General features: G+C 32.8%; 1 protein-coding gene across 1 annotated transcript; it reads right to left on the bottom strand.

Annotated features, from left to right (window-relative positions):
* Nucleotides 1-1,967: 1,967 nt before the first annotated feature.
* Nucleotides 1,968-13,553, bottom strand: LOC124373359. The gene is made up of 6 exons (XM_046831734.1): nucleotides 13,454-13,553; nucleotides 11,397-11,591; nucleotides 9,970-10,158; nucleotides 7,023-7,087; nucleotides 4,432-4,540; nucleotides 1,968-2,209 (listed from the first exon to the last, which is right to left on the bottom strand). The coding sequence occupies exons 1-6, from the start codon at nucleotides 13,536-13,538 to the stop codon at nucleotides 1,968-1,970; spliced, it is 885 nt and encodes a 294-aa protein (XP_046687690.1). The 5' UTR covers nucleotides 13,539-13,553.
* Nucleotides 13,554-17,691: the final 4,138 nt, after the last annotated feature.

Raw genomic sequence — 17,691 nt, 5'->3', positions numbered from 1 at the left:
GAGGCACAAAAAGGCAAAGGATTTTACCACCTTTTTGGCAGGGCAACTTTAAACAACCCAGATACAATGGATGCGGAAAGGATGTAAAACATGTCTAGACTTGTCTGTTAAAAAATACTAAACGTAGATAAAGTATTCGAATACATAGTCGAATACAAGGGTGCTTTTGAATATACCATATTCGATTCTCCCATCTCTAGAACTGGTTTGGTGAGGGGATGGGTGGGAGGGGTGGAAGATAAGTGGTGAGTCGGAAAGCTGGTGAAGGGGGAATGGAGGGATGGGAATCGAGTTAACTTTGCGTTGGACAAGGTCTCGGCGCTTGATAATAATGCAAATTACACACGAGTTATATGATAGTAGTAGGCTACTGCGTTGTACTGGTACTGTACAGCATTTTGTCTTACTTTACAAACAAAATACCGCATACAGGATTCACTGACTGGGCTTCGGTTCATGGCTGAGAGGCAATCAATGTAGTCCTGTGATTTTATTTTAAAAATCTTTCCATCCTCATTTCCACCTTTTTAAAAATTGTATTCGTATTCAGATTTTGGACCCCAGATCCTTTGAGACCCCTAGGTACGTGCCTAGTGTGCCTAATAAGAAAAGCGGCAATGAAGATCTTACATCCACAAGTTTACACTGAATTTAATTTCAAATCTAGAATGAGACTGTCAAGAGTGTTCCAGATTTTTAGAAAAAAAATCTTCCAGATTGCGCCTTAGTTTCTAGAAGCAATACAATAACACAATTTAAACACGTCTTACATTTCTCAACCATAATAATCACTTATTTTTGTGAATTCGACGTAGGCAACCTAACTTTAATTTACTACCTGGTTGCTTGTTATTATGATTTACGTTGCAGCGTTGAAATGTTCAATGGCTATCTTATTGTACCTCTTGGCTGAAAACTAAAGTGGGCTTATTTCCACTTGTTGAGAAAAAGTCATTAATGTATTAGTGTAAAGGGATTATGGAGTTTCACAAAAATTGCTGTAACAGTAATACATAGTCTTGGAATGTTTGGTGTCCCAATAGATATAAATAATTTTACTGACTTATTTTCTGATACTGGTTTGAAAATAATTGTCAAAAATAGCTTTATAGCCTAAGTAGACATGTAATTTATCAGATATAATTTGGAATACAACAGGTCACAACGGAACGGATTTTTAGCAGTTTTATCATTTTTAAACACGTAACCAGGTTTTTAATGTGGGGTAATACCTAAATTCTTTCCTCTCTTTTGTACATTTGTTTATGTTTCGTATTATAGTTTTTAAAAATATTGTGACTGATGAGAATTTTTTATAAAATTTAACCAAATTATAAAAAAGCCGTACACGTGCAATAAAATGGGCCTCAATTTTGATCTTATTAGAACTATTTTGAATTTTATGATCTTATATTAGGAGTGTGTTACTTGAAATATAGCATTAATACACGACCAAATTGTTTAATATTTAAACTTTCAAAATGTGTATAAGAAGAAGTCCAAATAATTAAAATTATTTTCTGAGAAATTAAAAATAACTACGCTGAATATATATTTATATATTATTTGAGAGAGCTCTCACAATTCTACGAAGTTTTATGAGAATGGAAAAGTGTACGATTTGTAGCATTATTACTTGGGGGACTAAAACCAAGATCTTCACCAATGCAGCCGGATTTTGAAAGAATAATAAAAGCTGAAACGAGGAAAGGTAAAAAACTAAGGGTATCAAATATATTGTTTGTATGATTAAGAAGGGACATTCCCATAAAAGGTCTAATAAGGTTCCGAGTACAGTAAGCTCCCATAGGATTAACCGACTTTTCCAGGAAGCAATGCTTAGATTTTACGGATGCCACGACAACGAAAGACCGTCAAAAACATAAAATAATTTGTTTCTCTCAATAAAGAACAAGTTTGCCTCTGTTGTTTATTCGTGTTTTATAAATGATATAAAAAATCACATTTCACTTCTGTTCTACTTCGTCGTAGTACTCGCAGACTGAGTACTGTTGTTCCAGACAGTTCCTGTCATTCCAGCGGTACTGTGTTTCTTCCCAAACTCCCAAAGCCCCGGGCAGGTTCTGCCAGTTGTCGGGCTGATTGTTGCTCCAGTCCGTGAACGTGAAGGGTAACCCCGTGCTGACCCAGGTCCAGTGGTTGCCCAGGGCGTAGTCCGTCCCTGACCCCCAGAAGCTTGCTTTTAGTCCTGCCGAACATTAATTCCATTAGCATAAAGACAAAAGGGAGGGATAAAAAAAATACGAGTAAATATATTTTAACTATTATTTTATTAAACTAGCAGTCAAAGATTGATATCAACCTCGTATTGTAGACAAAATGTTTAAGAAAAACAATAAAAAATCAATAAAACCAACACAATGCTACCTAATCCTAATACTAAAGAAATTCAGAAATATATATGTATACCTTTCAATACTAAATTAAACAAAGCTGTTCGAAAAACCTTCCAAGCTGTTACCAAACAAGAAGTAATACATTTAAATTTATTGAAAAAAATGAATCAAATTGATGACAAACAAGATTTATACAAACAATCTGGAGTATAGAAAATTAAGTGTAGTGACTGTGAAAGCTATTAAATTGGCTAAACTGGTAGAAATTTTAATAAAACGTTTAAAGAACATATACAAGCTTTAAAAACAAATAACATGTCTATAATAAAATCAAATTTTTGCTGAACAATTAGAAACTGACCATAACTAGCCTATACAAATATTAAAAAGAACATGGAAAATATGTTGTACATCGAAAGGAAAGGAGAGAAATTAAATACGAAAGAAGAATTACATATCTATCTAAATTGTAATAAAGACTCTTATAACATTGTAAAAAGTAATTTGAAAAATAAGACAAATCCAAATTTGAAAAAATTAAAATATTAAAATACAGGTTACTAATCAAAATTACAATTATTGTGTCATTTAAATTTAACATATGTTTAAGCTTTCCACATGTGTATATTTAATTGTTTATTATTTATTTAGAGGTTATTGTACACTGATGATGGTTGAATACCGAAACACGTGTATGGCAATAAAACATTTTAAAAAGGGTTTTAGTTGAATTTTCATTATACTAATATTTTAACTAGCTGTTTCCCGCGGTTTCGCACGCTTTTCGTAAGCTTTGTCCGTGTTTTGAACCACTTCTGGTTCAAGTGAATTATATTTCCAACGTCGATGTAGAGCTTACCTTGTTACCACGATCAAGAAAATCCGTTAAAAGTGTATGTTTATAGCTATATACACATACATGTACTGTAATATAAAGTTAGACCACTTTATGCTTTAAGTTCAACCAGAAATTTATTTTAAAGACAAATATACATAAAAAACTTAGCGCCTTCAAAATATTGTTTGGCAATTTAATATACGTAACTGTCTTGTAACTGCAGTTTATAATTTGGTAACCTTTTATATTTTCAAGCGCCGCGTGGTGGTGAGTTACATCAATGGGCATAGCACCCTTTTACGTGAAAAAATAAATATACATACAAAGTTTCATAATGATCGATCAAATTGCACATCTAAAAATCAGATTCCAAGGAACTATTTTAGGGCGTCAACGACTCAATCACCTCAAGAAGCCTGTCGGAATGGAGGCGGCGGATATCAGTGTAAACATCTCTCCGCCAACTCTTTAGTGTAAACATCTCTCCGCCAACTCTTTAATGTGGTGTCCCCGTCCACTCTGTCTTGGATCGATATAAGGAAAGACTATGGAAAGGATGAACATAGCAAAATAATGGTATTAGCTGTAGGTAATTACCAGTATTATAATTTATTAACCATGACAAATTTTATAGTTTTCAAAGTATGGATTAATTAAACATCCAATTACATATGATGTGCCAGTTAAGTTCGTGTGTTAGATCACTTTATAATAAAGTACATGTGTGTGTAGACGTGATTTAGCACTAACAATCAAACAAGTTAATTGGAATAGACACAGTTTTAAATCATTGCAAAATTGATTGAAGCTATATGTGTACAAAATTACATTTAAAAGAAAGTCTCGAATACTAATCATGACCTAGTTCCCTATGCTACCAGAAGTTGCTTAAAATAACGCTTTGGTAATTTTGTGGTATTTTTCATAATGTCATTTTCAGATCTGTTAATTTTTTTATATTAGTGTTGTTTGTTTGTTTTTAGTTATTTGTTATTCTTATCTTTTAATATCTTTAAAATTACATAAATCTTGAGTTTTAATTATACCAGGTTTTTACCGACTCCGTCAGGATCGTCTTACTTACAAATTACTTTCTTATTCCACACTAAACGTGCAGAATTTCACGACTTAGAAGTTGACTTTCCAGTCTTTTTAGAGAAGCCTGTACGAAGACTTACGTCTTTATTGTTATTGATACTAATGTTTTAAGAGCATGGCAATAAAAAACCAACCTACCTGTCTTTCTAATTGCTTCCTTCACCCTTTCGTTCTCCTCGTAGTTGGCAACAGTGGCGAGTCTCCCGCCGTGGTTCAGGCAGTGGGCGAAGGCTCCAAACCAGTTGGTCTGTGACACGGAAAACATACTTAAAAACGGTAATATAATCATAATAACAAAAGAATTAACTTGCATTTCTTCATTATCCTCTAATAATATAAGAGAAAATACGCATTAGTCGAGGATATAGAAAACCTTTTCGAAGGAGTAAGGAAGTTTCCTGTTATTTATGATCAATGAAGTGAAAAATATCAGAATGCAGAGTATAATTTGAAATTACGGGAAATGTGGAGTTTTGAGAAGTTGAGTATAAATTTGAATAGAGTTTTAAAATATAATTTCATGTCGGTTACAGTTGCGTTCTTCGCTTTAAAACTATTTAAGTAAACGTTCTATTTTATTGAATTATTTAGTATACTAACTCTACATCCTGCGTTCGCGTACAAAATCATATTTATTGATAAAGGTATTACACATTTTTTAAAGTAAAACTAGTAATTTATTCTTATATTGCTAGAATTACAAAATATTATAATACTATGTTGTGTATTAAGTGATTTTAAAAACAGTAATTACATAAATCAGAATTATGTAAAATCTAGCTTTTTTGTTAATTAAGAAATAAAAAGCATATATTTATTTGCGCAAAATTCTATTTATCTTGGATGTATTAAAGTTACTTAAACATTTATCCTGGTATTTTGTATGAGTCATTAAAATTTGCCTATGACATTTTTTGTTTTTGATTCTTTTCACTGAAATAAAGTTAAAATTAAAATATTTTATTTACAATTAAATTTTTACGTACGAAAAACCATTTTCTAGTCAGTATATATTTCACAAATATTTACTATATTTTACTAATTACTATAAAAAGGCTTGTTACATGACAAACTCTGGCCTCAAACTATAAGTTCTTGGGTTAAAGTAATACAAAAATACCAAATATTCTGTATTTGAACGAAATTCACTGCAATTAAAACACAATGAACAAGAATAATAGGGATAAAAAACATAACCAAGATCATGTTATTTACAAATTGTAGGTACATTCTAGCGGATGGTACCCACGTCTTATTGTAGCATTGTAATGTTTCATTCACCACAGCGATTAATGAAAATTAACATTCTTCATCTTAATCAATACTTAATTTGCTGAATTTTTTTAGGTATTTCATTTCAAAATAAAAAAAGGAATGCCCTTGTCTAAACAGTGAGATTGCTGCGCTCGGACTGCATAGGACAATGTCCGTCGGACATGTGTGACTTGACGGTAACCGAGCCAAGCTCGCACCGACACTCGGCCGACTCACGTATGCGTCTTCAGGGGCGGCTCATAGATCTGTGCGCCCCGGGTGCAGTATAGGGAAAAGGTTCCAAATCAAGAGATAAAAAACACACACTACAAAAATGAATTTTACTTTACAATTACTTTATAACTTGAGTCGATGCCATTTCGTGGTTTCATGAAATATAATGGTTTCCGGAAAGTTTCCGGGCACTTTTTCTCTCCACCGGTTCTTCTGAGAATTGCAGACGACACTCGCCTGGTGATTCAGCGCGTTAGACACACCCTTTCCGAAACACTCGCAATCCGCTAATTCTGGTTTGAGTATAATAAAAATCTGACTAATAGAATCAGACCATGTATTGATATGTAACCTATCGTTATTGCCCAAGTTGATGGAAGCTCAACTTGGGCAGTAACGATAGGTTTCCATTACACGATTCCTTTCTTTCAACGGCCTTAGACAGAACAAGTTTTTCAGTCGCTTTAGCGCTTTAGTGGCGTCTCATCACGTTACTTGGAATCTCAACTTGGGCAGTAACGATAAGTTTCCATTAGACGATTCCTTTCTTTCAACGACCTTAGACAGAACAAATTTAATGTTTCAGTCATGTCAATGGCGTCTCATCACGTTACTTGGAAAATCAATTTGGGAAGTTATAATGGTCGTTTTAAGTTACGTTTGGTGTTAAGTTATTATTTTGAATATTAAATTTAATTAAATACATTTATTAGAAATCAGTTTTTTTTGGCAAACACGTTTGAAGGTATCAATCAAATGAGTACAAATAAATTAAACATAATAACTAATCTAGCATTGTTCATTTCATGATTGCTTGTTATACCTAGTCTTTATTAAGTTTAATAATTTAATAAGAGGTAGAATCAGATTCGAAAGTAATCCATGGAATCTCTCCGGAGTCTGGAAAATATTATTTGAAGATAACTGTGGCAAGGTTTTGGAAATTTAATGTTTAGTATAAATAATATTATAAATACATAATTCTACTTATTAAAAATATTATTATTTATATATTTTTAAAAGTAATGTAATCCTTATATTTTACTTATATAATAAATAGTAGCCTATGTACTTATCGCTTTATATAATTTCAGGAAATATATACATTTTTTTTTAAATGGAATAAACATATGTTTCATGTTATATTAAAACTTTAACCAGTACCTAACAATAACGTAGTATATTAATGACAACAAATATGTTGTCCTTTTTATATTCAGGAAACCAATATCCTTTTGTACCTTGATAAGTTCCAGCTGGAATCGTTTTTTCGCCCCTGGATAAGGAGGCCAGCTCCCAGGTGGATCTATAACAGGCGGAATAATCATTCTTTTAAAATATTAAATTTTGTATACTTCAGATAACGCGTTTGTAAATTAGTATTATAGATATTGCAATAAATAAGTAATGGTTTCTGGAAACTTTATTAAAGTTTTATTTGTTGAGCTTCAGCAAAGCTTGTTACTCCAGGGACTGGAAAATCTTCATTTCGTTTGCTTGTCTCTTCGATAGGCCTATAGCGGAATTGAACTTATCTATAGACCCTGTGCACGAAACTATATGCAGTTCGATGATGGTGCACGTCACTCCCTGGGATTTGATTGAGTTTCAGGGAACATTTCAACATTAGTCTTATGGCAACCTCGATGGCCGTTGCCAATCGCGTTAGAAAATCGAAGAATAAATAAGTTTATAATGAAGCTGAGTAGAATCACATAACATTTGATTAAACACGTGTAACAATAACAACCATTTAGTCTAACTATTCGTAAGATATTTCGAGAAAGATTTCATCTGTACGATTTCAATTTTGCTTTGTGCCTGTAAACATGAAGGACATTTCGTGCATAAAATGTGCTATAGACTTGAGGTGTTGCATGGAACATCAGCGAAACGTATTACGCGACACGATGTTTCCTATCAACATAAAAATAACAAAAAATAACAAAATAATGATTTCTATATGATAGGAATCATTGGAGAGCTGGCGGGGGCAACAAAATCAAAAACCACCACAACGAGGGAGAGAAGGAAGTCGAGGACGGGATTCGAAAAACGAAGTTCGGGAGTGCCAGTGCTTGTGTTCGTGTGCGGTAAAAAATCTTTTAGGCGTAATAAGTGTGAAGTGCAATAAAATTTAAGTAATTTTAGGAACGTAGTAATATATATTAGGGTTCAGTAATCATTTACAATTCCAACGTAAATAATGAAAAGAAAGGATTATAATGTGTAGAAATCAAATGAATAGTTCAATATTGGAATTCATATTTTCTTATTTCATATATTTAATTTAAATGTCAAAAGGTCACTCATTTGTTTTAATCATGTAAATGTATGTAAATGTTTAGATATTTTAAAAGAAAGTTTCTGAAGTTAGTCCACACATATTTATTGCTAAACTACAAAAATTACTAGTAAATGTTATAGTTAATTAAATTTAAACACAAATTGTAATGAATAATTTAATATTAAACATGTGTGCAAAGTATTAAAGTATTAAAGTTTGTGCTCAATATGTCGGTTTACGTTATCCATTATTAATATAAAATTTTAATCAATATAATGTTCTTTATGAGATAATCTTATAATGCTCTAATGAGATGCTATTACAAATAAAATATGTGTTAGTTCATTTTAGGGTGTTGTATTGCCAATCTAACCTATTATTAAATCCTCTCACAGCAGCACTTGCTCACAATACATTATAATATTTCACAACCTTAATCTAAACTAAACCCAAACCTTACAAAACCTTACAGAAGAGTTAAGTGGGAATCACACAATATATCTATAGTATTATTATGGGTAAGCGCGAGAAACAAACACAAGCACATTATACCATATATTATGTGTATACACCATACTCAATCTATGTATTCATATATGTATATATTATACAGTCATTTATATATTTCATTTGTACGAAAATTGTCATAAAAACACAACAATGTAATTTATTCAATAAAAACTGATAGCAAGAAGGGAATCAATAAAAATATATTACATACGTTTTTGTGACCTTTTCTCATAAATTTGATAATCAAATTAGCCTGTAAATAACTAATTCAAATTCTTTATTCATAACCGTAATTTATATGTTGTATATCCATGGTTTCCTACAGTAACCCGACAAAATTCCGATGGAGAATGGTCTACAAGGAGTTCGGCAAACAATGTTAACGTAAGCATAGCCCAAGATGTACATAATTTTAAACGAACAATATTTAATATAAAGAGTCAATAACTACTGTGATAACTATTTTTTAATTCCAGTACTCATTTACTAAGTTTAACTTTCACAATTTGAGCCAAGACAAAAACGTTAAACCCACGTAGAACAGGACCTACATAGTAAAAGTTTCAACTTTTAAACCAGCGTACTTTTTTAATAGCGAACCTTGTCAGGTCGGATTTGCGGCATTGTACTAATAAATACTTTTAATTTGATGTACTACTCTATCTATGCCCTAATTTAAGATCTCCTTCTGACTCCTAGCGGGCCATCCCCTGATATGACACAAAAATAGTAGTTACTGCAAAAAGTAGATTTATAGGTGCTGTAATGATGTACCAAGTTTAATTGCTTTATCTGTACCTGTACTTCGGGGATTACCAAGCCCGTGCGATACCCTTTTTACACCCCTCCAGCTTTCTAGGGTTATATAGATTTCTAATAATTTACTTCTGGGAATCGATTAGTTTACATTATAGAAATATAATTAATTTATGTTTATGATCCTTATTTTGTATTTAATAATGAAATTATCCTGAGAATAAATACTTCAAAAACAACAAATTCTCTGCGTGTACTCATTCATAATTTATTCGTTTTATATAGCCTATGTATGTATGTATCCACCTAAGGAAGAGATCAGATTGCAGATTTTGAAACGTAGCGTTACTGATTTCTTCTGTTACCAAACACTGGCAAGTGTCTGGAAAATCTTGTTTCCTTAAAAAATTCATTAAGTAAGATATTTAAAAAAATGAACTGGAGTCATTATATATACATATACAGTATATATATATATATAATATATATATATATATATATATATATAGTGTTTTCTAAATATATTAAATGGGTGATTCGAGTAAACATGTTAAAAATCAGGGAGAAGAAGAGAGATCCCTGAAGATGTTTTGCTATTGTATTCAGAGAGTTTATATTATAATGCTGATACTTACTTTGTGGCTTGCATGCAATCGAGGGGTCTCCAGAAAAGCCCTTCCTGCAGGTGCAATAAGGGATATGATTGCGTACATGGCATGTTGTGGTGTTGCCGCTGCACACGTCATAGCAAGGGTCTTCACACTTCCGGTTGATACAAGCCCTGTACTGGGGGCAGTCGTCGTTGGTCTCACACTGGGGCTCAACTGGAATCAGAGACACCTATTTAAAATATGAGCCTAAAGGACTGGAACAGTTCCATCGGAACGTTTCGGAACCGGAACGGACCTGGAACAGTTAGTATTCGTAACTGCATGTTCCGTCGGAAACAAGTTACCTGCCTAGAAGTTCCGGGCGTTCCGGCTCTGTTAAGTTCGGAACCTTATGTTACGTCGGAAACGGTTTACTAGACGTGCAAAATGATTCCGGGCGTTCCGGCGGAACGACTAGGCTGGTAAATGTTTCCAGTTCCGCTCTGAATTCCAGGCAACCACAATATTTTCATATGGCAACCTGTACTTAAATATTGTTATCGACATATTCAAATCATTATTAATTTATACGTTAACAACTAATAACTCATATACAACTTTTTAGTGCCCGTAGACGTAACGAATGAAACTTTACCAAATTTTATTTTTCGCACCGCTATGGCTCTCTCTTGTAATAATAATAGGCCTACGTATTTCATTACTTTTAAACTAACGGTTTTAATTTGGGATCAACAGTAGTGAAGATTTAGTATTTAAATAATGGAATTTATTTCAACATATCTATTTATTTTACTGTTTCAAGGTAACCTTCTAAATACGTAATTATGTTTCAATATAATTCATTGTGGTATATTATATCATTATTTTAAAACATGTGAATAAATATTTCTTATTGTGTTTGTTTAAAAAAAAATGTCTTTAATACAATTTTTTTAGTTTACTTTGATCACCTATATTGACAATATAGGTAAAAGAGTGGATTTAGTTATTAGTGGGTGCAGAATTTAAATTGATATTTGCGAATATAAGTATTCATAAAGTTTTAATTTTTATGGAACTGTGTGTCTATGATGCACGTAAACAACTTGATCAGATAGATTTTGTGTTTAAAATTCAAATATCGGAAACGTACTTATATTGTTCCGTAACGAAATCAGCCAGAAACTTAAATAAGTAGACAAGAACTGTCGGAACGGGACGCAAGGAACTGGAACTAGTTCCGGGACTGGGACGTTCCGGTCGGAACGGTTCCAGTTCCGTTCGGACTGGTTCCAGTTCCTGTCCGAAACGGTTCCAGTTCCGGAACGGCCTGACATACCTCTACACCTACTGTAAATAAAGCCATCAGACTTTAGTAGTTTGATCTTTCTGTTGTAAACCTATTTTCACTTGACACATTTTTAATATTGCAGATAAATTGTTACAAATCTGTTGGTGATGTTGTCACTTACGAGTCACTCTCCGTTGATCGCATCCACTGAACGGATCGCCCGAGAAGCCAGGCTTGCACGCGCAGTACGGGACGTGGTTGCGGACCTGGCACACAGTATTGCCGTTGCAGGCCTCCAAACACGGGTCCTTGCACTTGAGGTTCATACAGGTCTGCTGCAAGGTGCAATCTTCGTTTGCGAAACACTGGTTCAGAGCTGCAAGAGAATAACCTGACAGAATGTATACACTTAGATCTTGTTCCATGCTGTTAAGATGATTCGATCTTTGTGAATGATGCAGCAATTTAAAGTTAGCTTCATAAATATTTTATATTTGTGCCAATAAACGGATATCCTGCTTCTACTCGTTTTGATTACCATTCCCGTGGTGCAATTAAGATGTAGCGCAGGGGCTCATCAGATCGCAGAGTTATATCTTTCCCTGATGGCAGTAAAAAATAGTAAAACTTTGTATCACTTCAAAATCAATTACAAGTATATAACGCGTAATTTGGAAAATGTTTTGCAACGCTTGTCCACATAAAAACTGCTGAATAAGAAGGCAAAACGTATATAATTAAACTACTTAAACTTAGGAGAATTACATTTGATAATTATTTATTAATAAAGAAAATTGCATATTTTGAACTATAATTAACGCATGTTTTAGCTCAAATACTGCTTGAAGGAAGGTAAATGATGTAAAAAAATTATGGTTGCCTGTAAAGTCGGTTTTACGGGCGAAGATTTTACGTGACAACGTCTTTTTCTCGGTAGAATATATAGGTTTTTTGATATGAATATTATTTAAATTGCACAATAGGAACAAGGAATTGAATGAAAATAAGAATTGCACAAATTTTAACTATAGAAATATATTTTGTTTACTAAAACATTGTACATAATTTGAAATTAATTAAAATTTGTTATTGTAAATGGTAAAGTTGAATAAAACATTTACTAAAATTGGAATTTGAAATTCTTGCTAAACACAGTTAAATTCTAACTCCGCGCGTGGTGATTGGTCGGTTTTAGTTCGTTTGTTTGGTCGCACTGTTATGACAGGTTAGAGGTTATAATTTGTTATTTTAAATGTTTGACTAGCAATATGCGCTGTTTCTTCTCAATCGACTGAATTACGATTGATTGCAGAGTGATTTAAACTAATAATTTACTTAACACTATCAACATTTGTCAATAGTATGACATAACCTATAAACTCAGTTTCTCAACTTTTGTGTCAATCTAACAATTAATCAATCAATCATAGTTTTACGATAATGAAATATCAGTGTACAATTATTTACCTTTATTGTTGTAGTTGTTGTAAATGACGAATCTAAGCACTCCACATTTTCACGAATAAACATAGTTATCTGCTTTATCCCGTGCGGCGGACCCACAGTTATCTGCTTTATCCCGTGCGGATCCTGTGCGGCGGACCCACTGGACGGGCATCGTAACGTTACCGGGCGTTACACTTTTTCATGAGTGACTCCGAGCCGCAACCTAATTTAAGACGTTGTCACGTCAAAAAGCTTCTTATTTCCTTCAGTCACCTCTAATATACCCGTATAAAGTTTATATCTGTATTTTAAAGATTTCTGAGAACCTTAATTATAACACCATTAATGACTAGGCTACAATTTCTCAATTCTTTCAAACAAAAAGAAAAATGTTTATACTTTATAGTGTTGAACTAATTAAGTTCGGTTAGGACCATCTGTGACGTGTTCTGTAGTCAGGAAAGCACCGATCGGATTATCTTCTGCGATTCAGTGCCGGCTTCGGTGGCCCCGCACTTCTAGCGAAAGAAAACCTTCCTCGAAATAGTACCTACAATAAATCCAACTCATACAACACCCGTCCTCAAATGTACAATGACTAAGTGAAAGAAAACAAAATGGTGGCTATCCGTGTAGTTATTGAGTTTTACAAAGATATTTTTTAATATGAACCTTTGGTTTGTCGTTGGTCCAGGAATAGTACCTGAAAATATTGGTAGAGAGTTCTGGGACAACCTGTATATAAAGTACATTACTAACTTGTTTGCTTATTTAATACTGACATATACTTACTTGACCCTAACTTGATTTGTGCAAGGACACATGCTGATATACAAAGGATGCCTAAGCAGACCAGAACTACCACTGATGTCCTCATTGTGGTGTGCTTCGTCTTGGTCGTCCAACTGGAGCTTTCCTTCTGAACTGGAACTATCCAAAGGCCTGCTGGAGGCAGAAACCGTTGTTGGCTGGAAATTTTCTTGGTTTGTCCACATTCAGTAGCAAAATCTACAACAACAAAGGTACATTCATCCGATTTTTTATCACCGTATTTCGCTGTGGATGTGCAAAACTAATGTATGTATACTGCCACGGTTGCGTTCGTCATTCGTAAAAAAAAACCCATCCAACAATTACATAACCCAAGAAAGCACATCTCGAAGGATAATACCGCTTTTAAAAATATACCGGCTGCATGTAATTTCCATTGGCTTTTTTTAAATTAGAGGCCAATCCCTTTAGAGCCTTATCCTGCCCCTCCCCATGGACCACTGGCACTGTGCGAGGATCTTATCAAACAAAATAAGGAGGAGAGAGGGTACAGTACAAGATAGATGGTACTAATAAAAAGTGCAACGGTCATAGATAGGACTGAAAGTCCAACGTTCTTAGACCACTCTGCAATCCGCAATCCCATTGATATATTATGAAATGTTAATGCAGGATAGTATTGAGTTTCTTGATGCTAAAATGGCAGGGGTCTTAAGTTATAGCCAATTTTGAAAACTTCCAAGGACATATTAAGAATTTTAGTTTTTTGAATTTGCAGGATTTTACAAAACGCACTTCTGACCAACAACATTTCTACATCACTGTCTAAAGATAAAAGGGTCTAGAAATGATAAGGTAAGAAAGTAACTACTACAAAGAAGATAATATCAAATTATCAAAAAAGCTGGCTTCAAATATTAGAGAAGCCACATCGTTTGCTGTTTAGTCTTTTGGTTTTTGACTGGTTAAGTTTCAACCAATAGCGATAAAGCTGCGTCCCCTGAATAAGCGAACATTAAAGTTAGTAAACATGTGTGAATATTACAGAGTAAGCTATGTAGAAAATTTTCATCTGGAACATTTAGTCATATACACTCAGACTCATGAATAAATAATATGTTACAAATATTAACATTATTTTTTTACTCACACCAATAACTATTATACGCAATGAAAAATTTAAGTTTTTACAGTGTTTGCCCCATTAATAAATAATATATAATCAAAAATATGTTCTCAAAATTGAAAATACATGAATAATAACTGAACTGAGTTAGATAATTATTGTGATTCTTTAATTAATGAAATAAACAAATACAGTTTATAAAAATGCAATAATGAAGGGTTATGTTTACATATAAATTCTAATAATATTATAAGTGCTAAAGTGACTGTGTTTGTTTGTTTTGCTATTAACATATTCCGATTGTACTGAAATTTTACATGAACATGCTTAAGTTCTCTGGGATGCATAACAGCTTATTCTTATTTCGAAAGTCCCTCTGGGCTACGCCCCACTGTTTCTTTAAAGTAGCAAAAATCTCATCTTGGTCTCTAAAGTTTTGTAATTGTAATTAAAAGAGCATGTCTAATGTAATCAACTGTTTTGTGTAAACGTGGTTTATTATTTTGTTTAAATTTCTAGTGGGTACATTCTAATATGAGTAATTTCTAATAATGGTAGAAAGAACCATTATTTTTAAGGCCGTTTTCGATTTCAGCGAGTAGGTAAGTGCTCATCTACCTTAGAAAACGTCCTAAAACATAAAATTTCACAAAGAGTCACAATTTGACTCCTTTCAAAGCAGTCGGCAAGAACTATGCTAGATAAATGTTTCCTGGACTGTGCTTTTTAACTAATATACCAATTCCAGTTTTAAACGTACTGAAATATTAATATTATTTTTCAGTTTATAAAGAAAAAAACGCATAGTGTCATTGTTAATGTAGTTTTTAACCGTACATAAAAATACTTAGTATTGAATCTAAAGGCAACGTTACTATCTAACTTTCACTATAAATTTAAAGACTAATATAAAACTTATCCTAGTTCACTTTTACAGAAATGGGGTTTTTCTGATCTGTGATATATTTTATCTATCGGGAAAACAAGGCTAAATCAAGTATGAAACAAACTATACTAAAAAGAGTAAGTTGCAATAAACTATATACTTATAATATATGTTATACTATATATTTTAATATATTAATATTAAATAACTATACACTTTTTTTTACTTATCATGGCAAAAAAACTCATAGCAACTCAACATTGGAAATGTAAAGCACTTGAAACAGCAGTGGTCATACATGTTACAACACCTACTAAAATTGCATGCAAAGCAGCGGGTTAACTGCTACCAGTGCAGATATGACACAATGCAGTCTAAAGTTTTACTTTACATTTAAAAACTGTTATGAAACCTTAATTAGTTGTATTTTTTACAAACGTAGGCTTCTCAGAGCTGTGCATTTTCTTGATCGGGAAATAGGCAAAAATCAGCTATGGAACAAAAAATACTAAGATCGAGGAAATTACATTCATTCGTCAGAAAAGAAATTCAACTTGAACCAGAGGTGCTCATACAGGTTGCAAAAAACTGCTAAGTCGCGTGTAAATCCGAACGTAACTGCTAGTATTTAATAAAGCAAATTGAAGTTATTTAGACCAGTAAGCCAATCTCAATACGCATTGCATAATCACACAATTTATTTTATCGATAGAGGAAGATCCCTAAGAAGATATTAACATCAGCAGTACTAGTTCTGTTGGGGGTTGAAGTGAATGGTGTTTAAAGGTTTTTTAATTTTTTTCTCAGATCGTACTTTCCTTTAGCCTCATGTACTTAAAACCAACCATCGACGTACAAATAAATTTTAAATGGGTATCAGCTCATATCAGCATAAACATGAGAGGACTGGAAAACTTTGACCAATAAGTTTACCTCGTTGGGTAAGGGTTCATGGCTAATATCTTTTGTTGTTTACGTATAATTCATTTTTATTGTATGAACTTCAGAAAGCTTTTGTTAATATACAACTATCAGAATTTAAATAACACTTTAACTTTTGTTTATGCGTAACGTTTAGTAGGCTAATTAAATGATTATTAGTACATTATTAGCAGTAATGGTTAAAAATAATAATAAAATATTTGTACCTTTATTGATTGATAGTGTATTCCCAGCCGTCTGAAGTGATGCTCTGCAGTCTCCCGCGTTGTAAGAAACAAGTCTGTGATTTCCCAGTACTGCTACGGAAGATAGCCTTGAACTGCACAGGTTAACTGACGTCATCGTAAAGATCAGGAGTTTCCTCGTACAGGCGTGTATTTGCGGTTGGAGGATGCCGAGTTGCAAAATGGACAATTTTCAAGAGTTCAATAAATCCTAAGTGGCCTAAATAAGAAGAAACATGTTTGGGGATGTCTACTCGTATTTTAAACGCCTTTATTCTTGTAGATTCGCACAGCTTTTTTATAATATTTTAATTACCAGAAATTATTTCTTCGAATAAATTAGTTTTATTTACTGTATAACGCAACATAATCTTAACCTTACTGAAAGATTCACGAACAGTAATCTTATACGTAATCCATAACTGTTAGTGCCACACATTTTTGGAATTTTTACGACAAACAAAAAAGCTCTTAGCGTATTTTTTGATCAATCTCAAAGCGTTTGGTTCTGTCAACCATAAAGAGGTTATGGTTTATGTTAAATCAATTACAGTATATGTTTATATTTGAGGCAAGTTCATATGGAGGTTCTGTTTAAATTAAAAGGAACTCAATGAATAAAATAATTTAATTCGATTGTTTACGCCATTTGGAGACATAATTTATTTAGTACAGAAACAAAATGGTGGATGCTTGTCAACAAATTTTTAGTACTTAATACTTTTTAGTATCTATAATAGACATTTACTTTATTCTGACTCATCCATTTTCTGCAAACTGCTTAGCAACACAAAATTTTATGCAGTTAACAATTTCACCCGTAAGATTATTACCATCAATTCCACCATAGAAATAGCGATTTTATTAGGAATACTATAAAATGATTTATCTTTATAAATACATCTTGTGTATATATTGGCTCTGTTAATAAATAAAAATGCTTTATTGTCGTAAACATATGTACATGCATGACAAGGGTCAATTAATACAACAAGTTCTAAAGCAAGAACATTATACATTCAAACACGATAATAATTGACTTAATATTAAATGTAACGCAGATTGTATCACGAAAAATCAT

Source organism: Homalodisca vitripennis, unplaced genomic scaffold, assembly GCF_021130785.1.
Source record: "Homalodisca vitripennis isolate AUS2020 unplaced genomic scaffold, UT_GWSS_2.1 ScUCBcl_5395;HRSCAF=12091, whole genome shotgun sequence".
NCBI classification, from domain to species: domain Eukaryota; kingdom Metazoa; phylum Arthropoda; class Insecta; order Hemiptera; family Cicadellidae; genus Homalodisca; species Homalodisca vitripennis.
The sequence above is the reverse complement of the archived record's forward strand: the minus strand, read 5'-3'. Positions and strand labels throughout refer to the sequence as shown.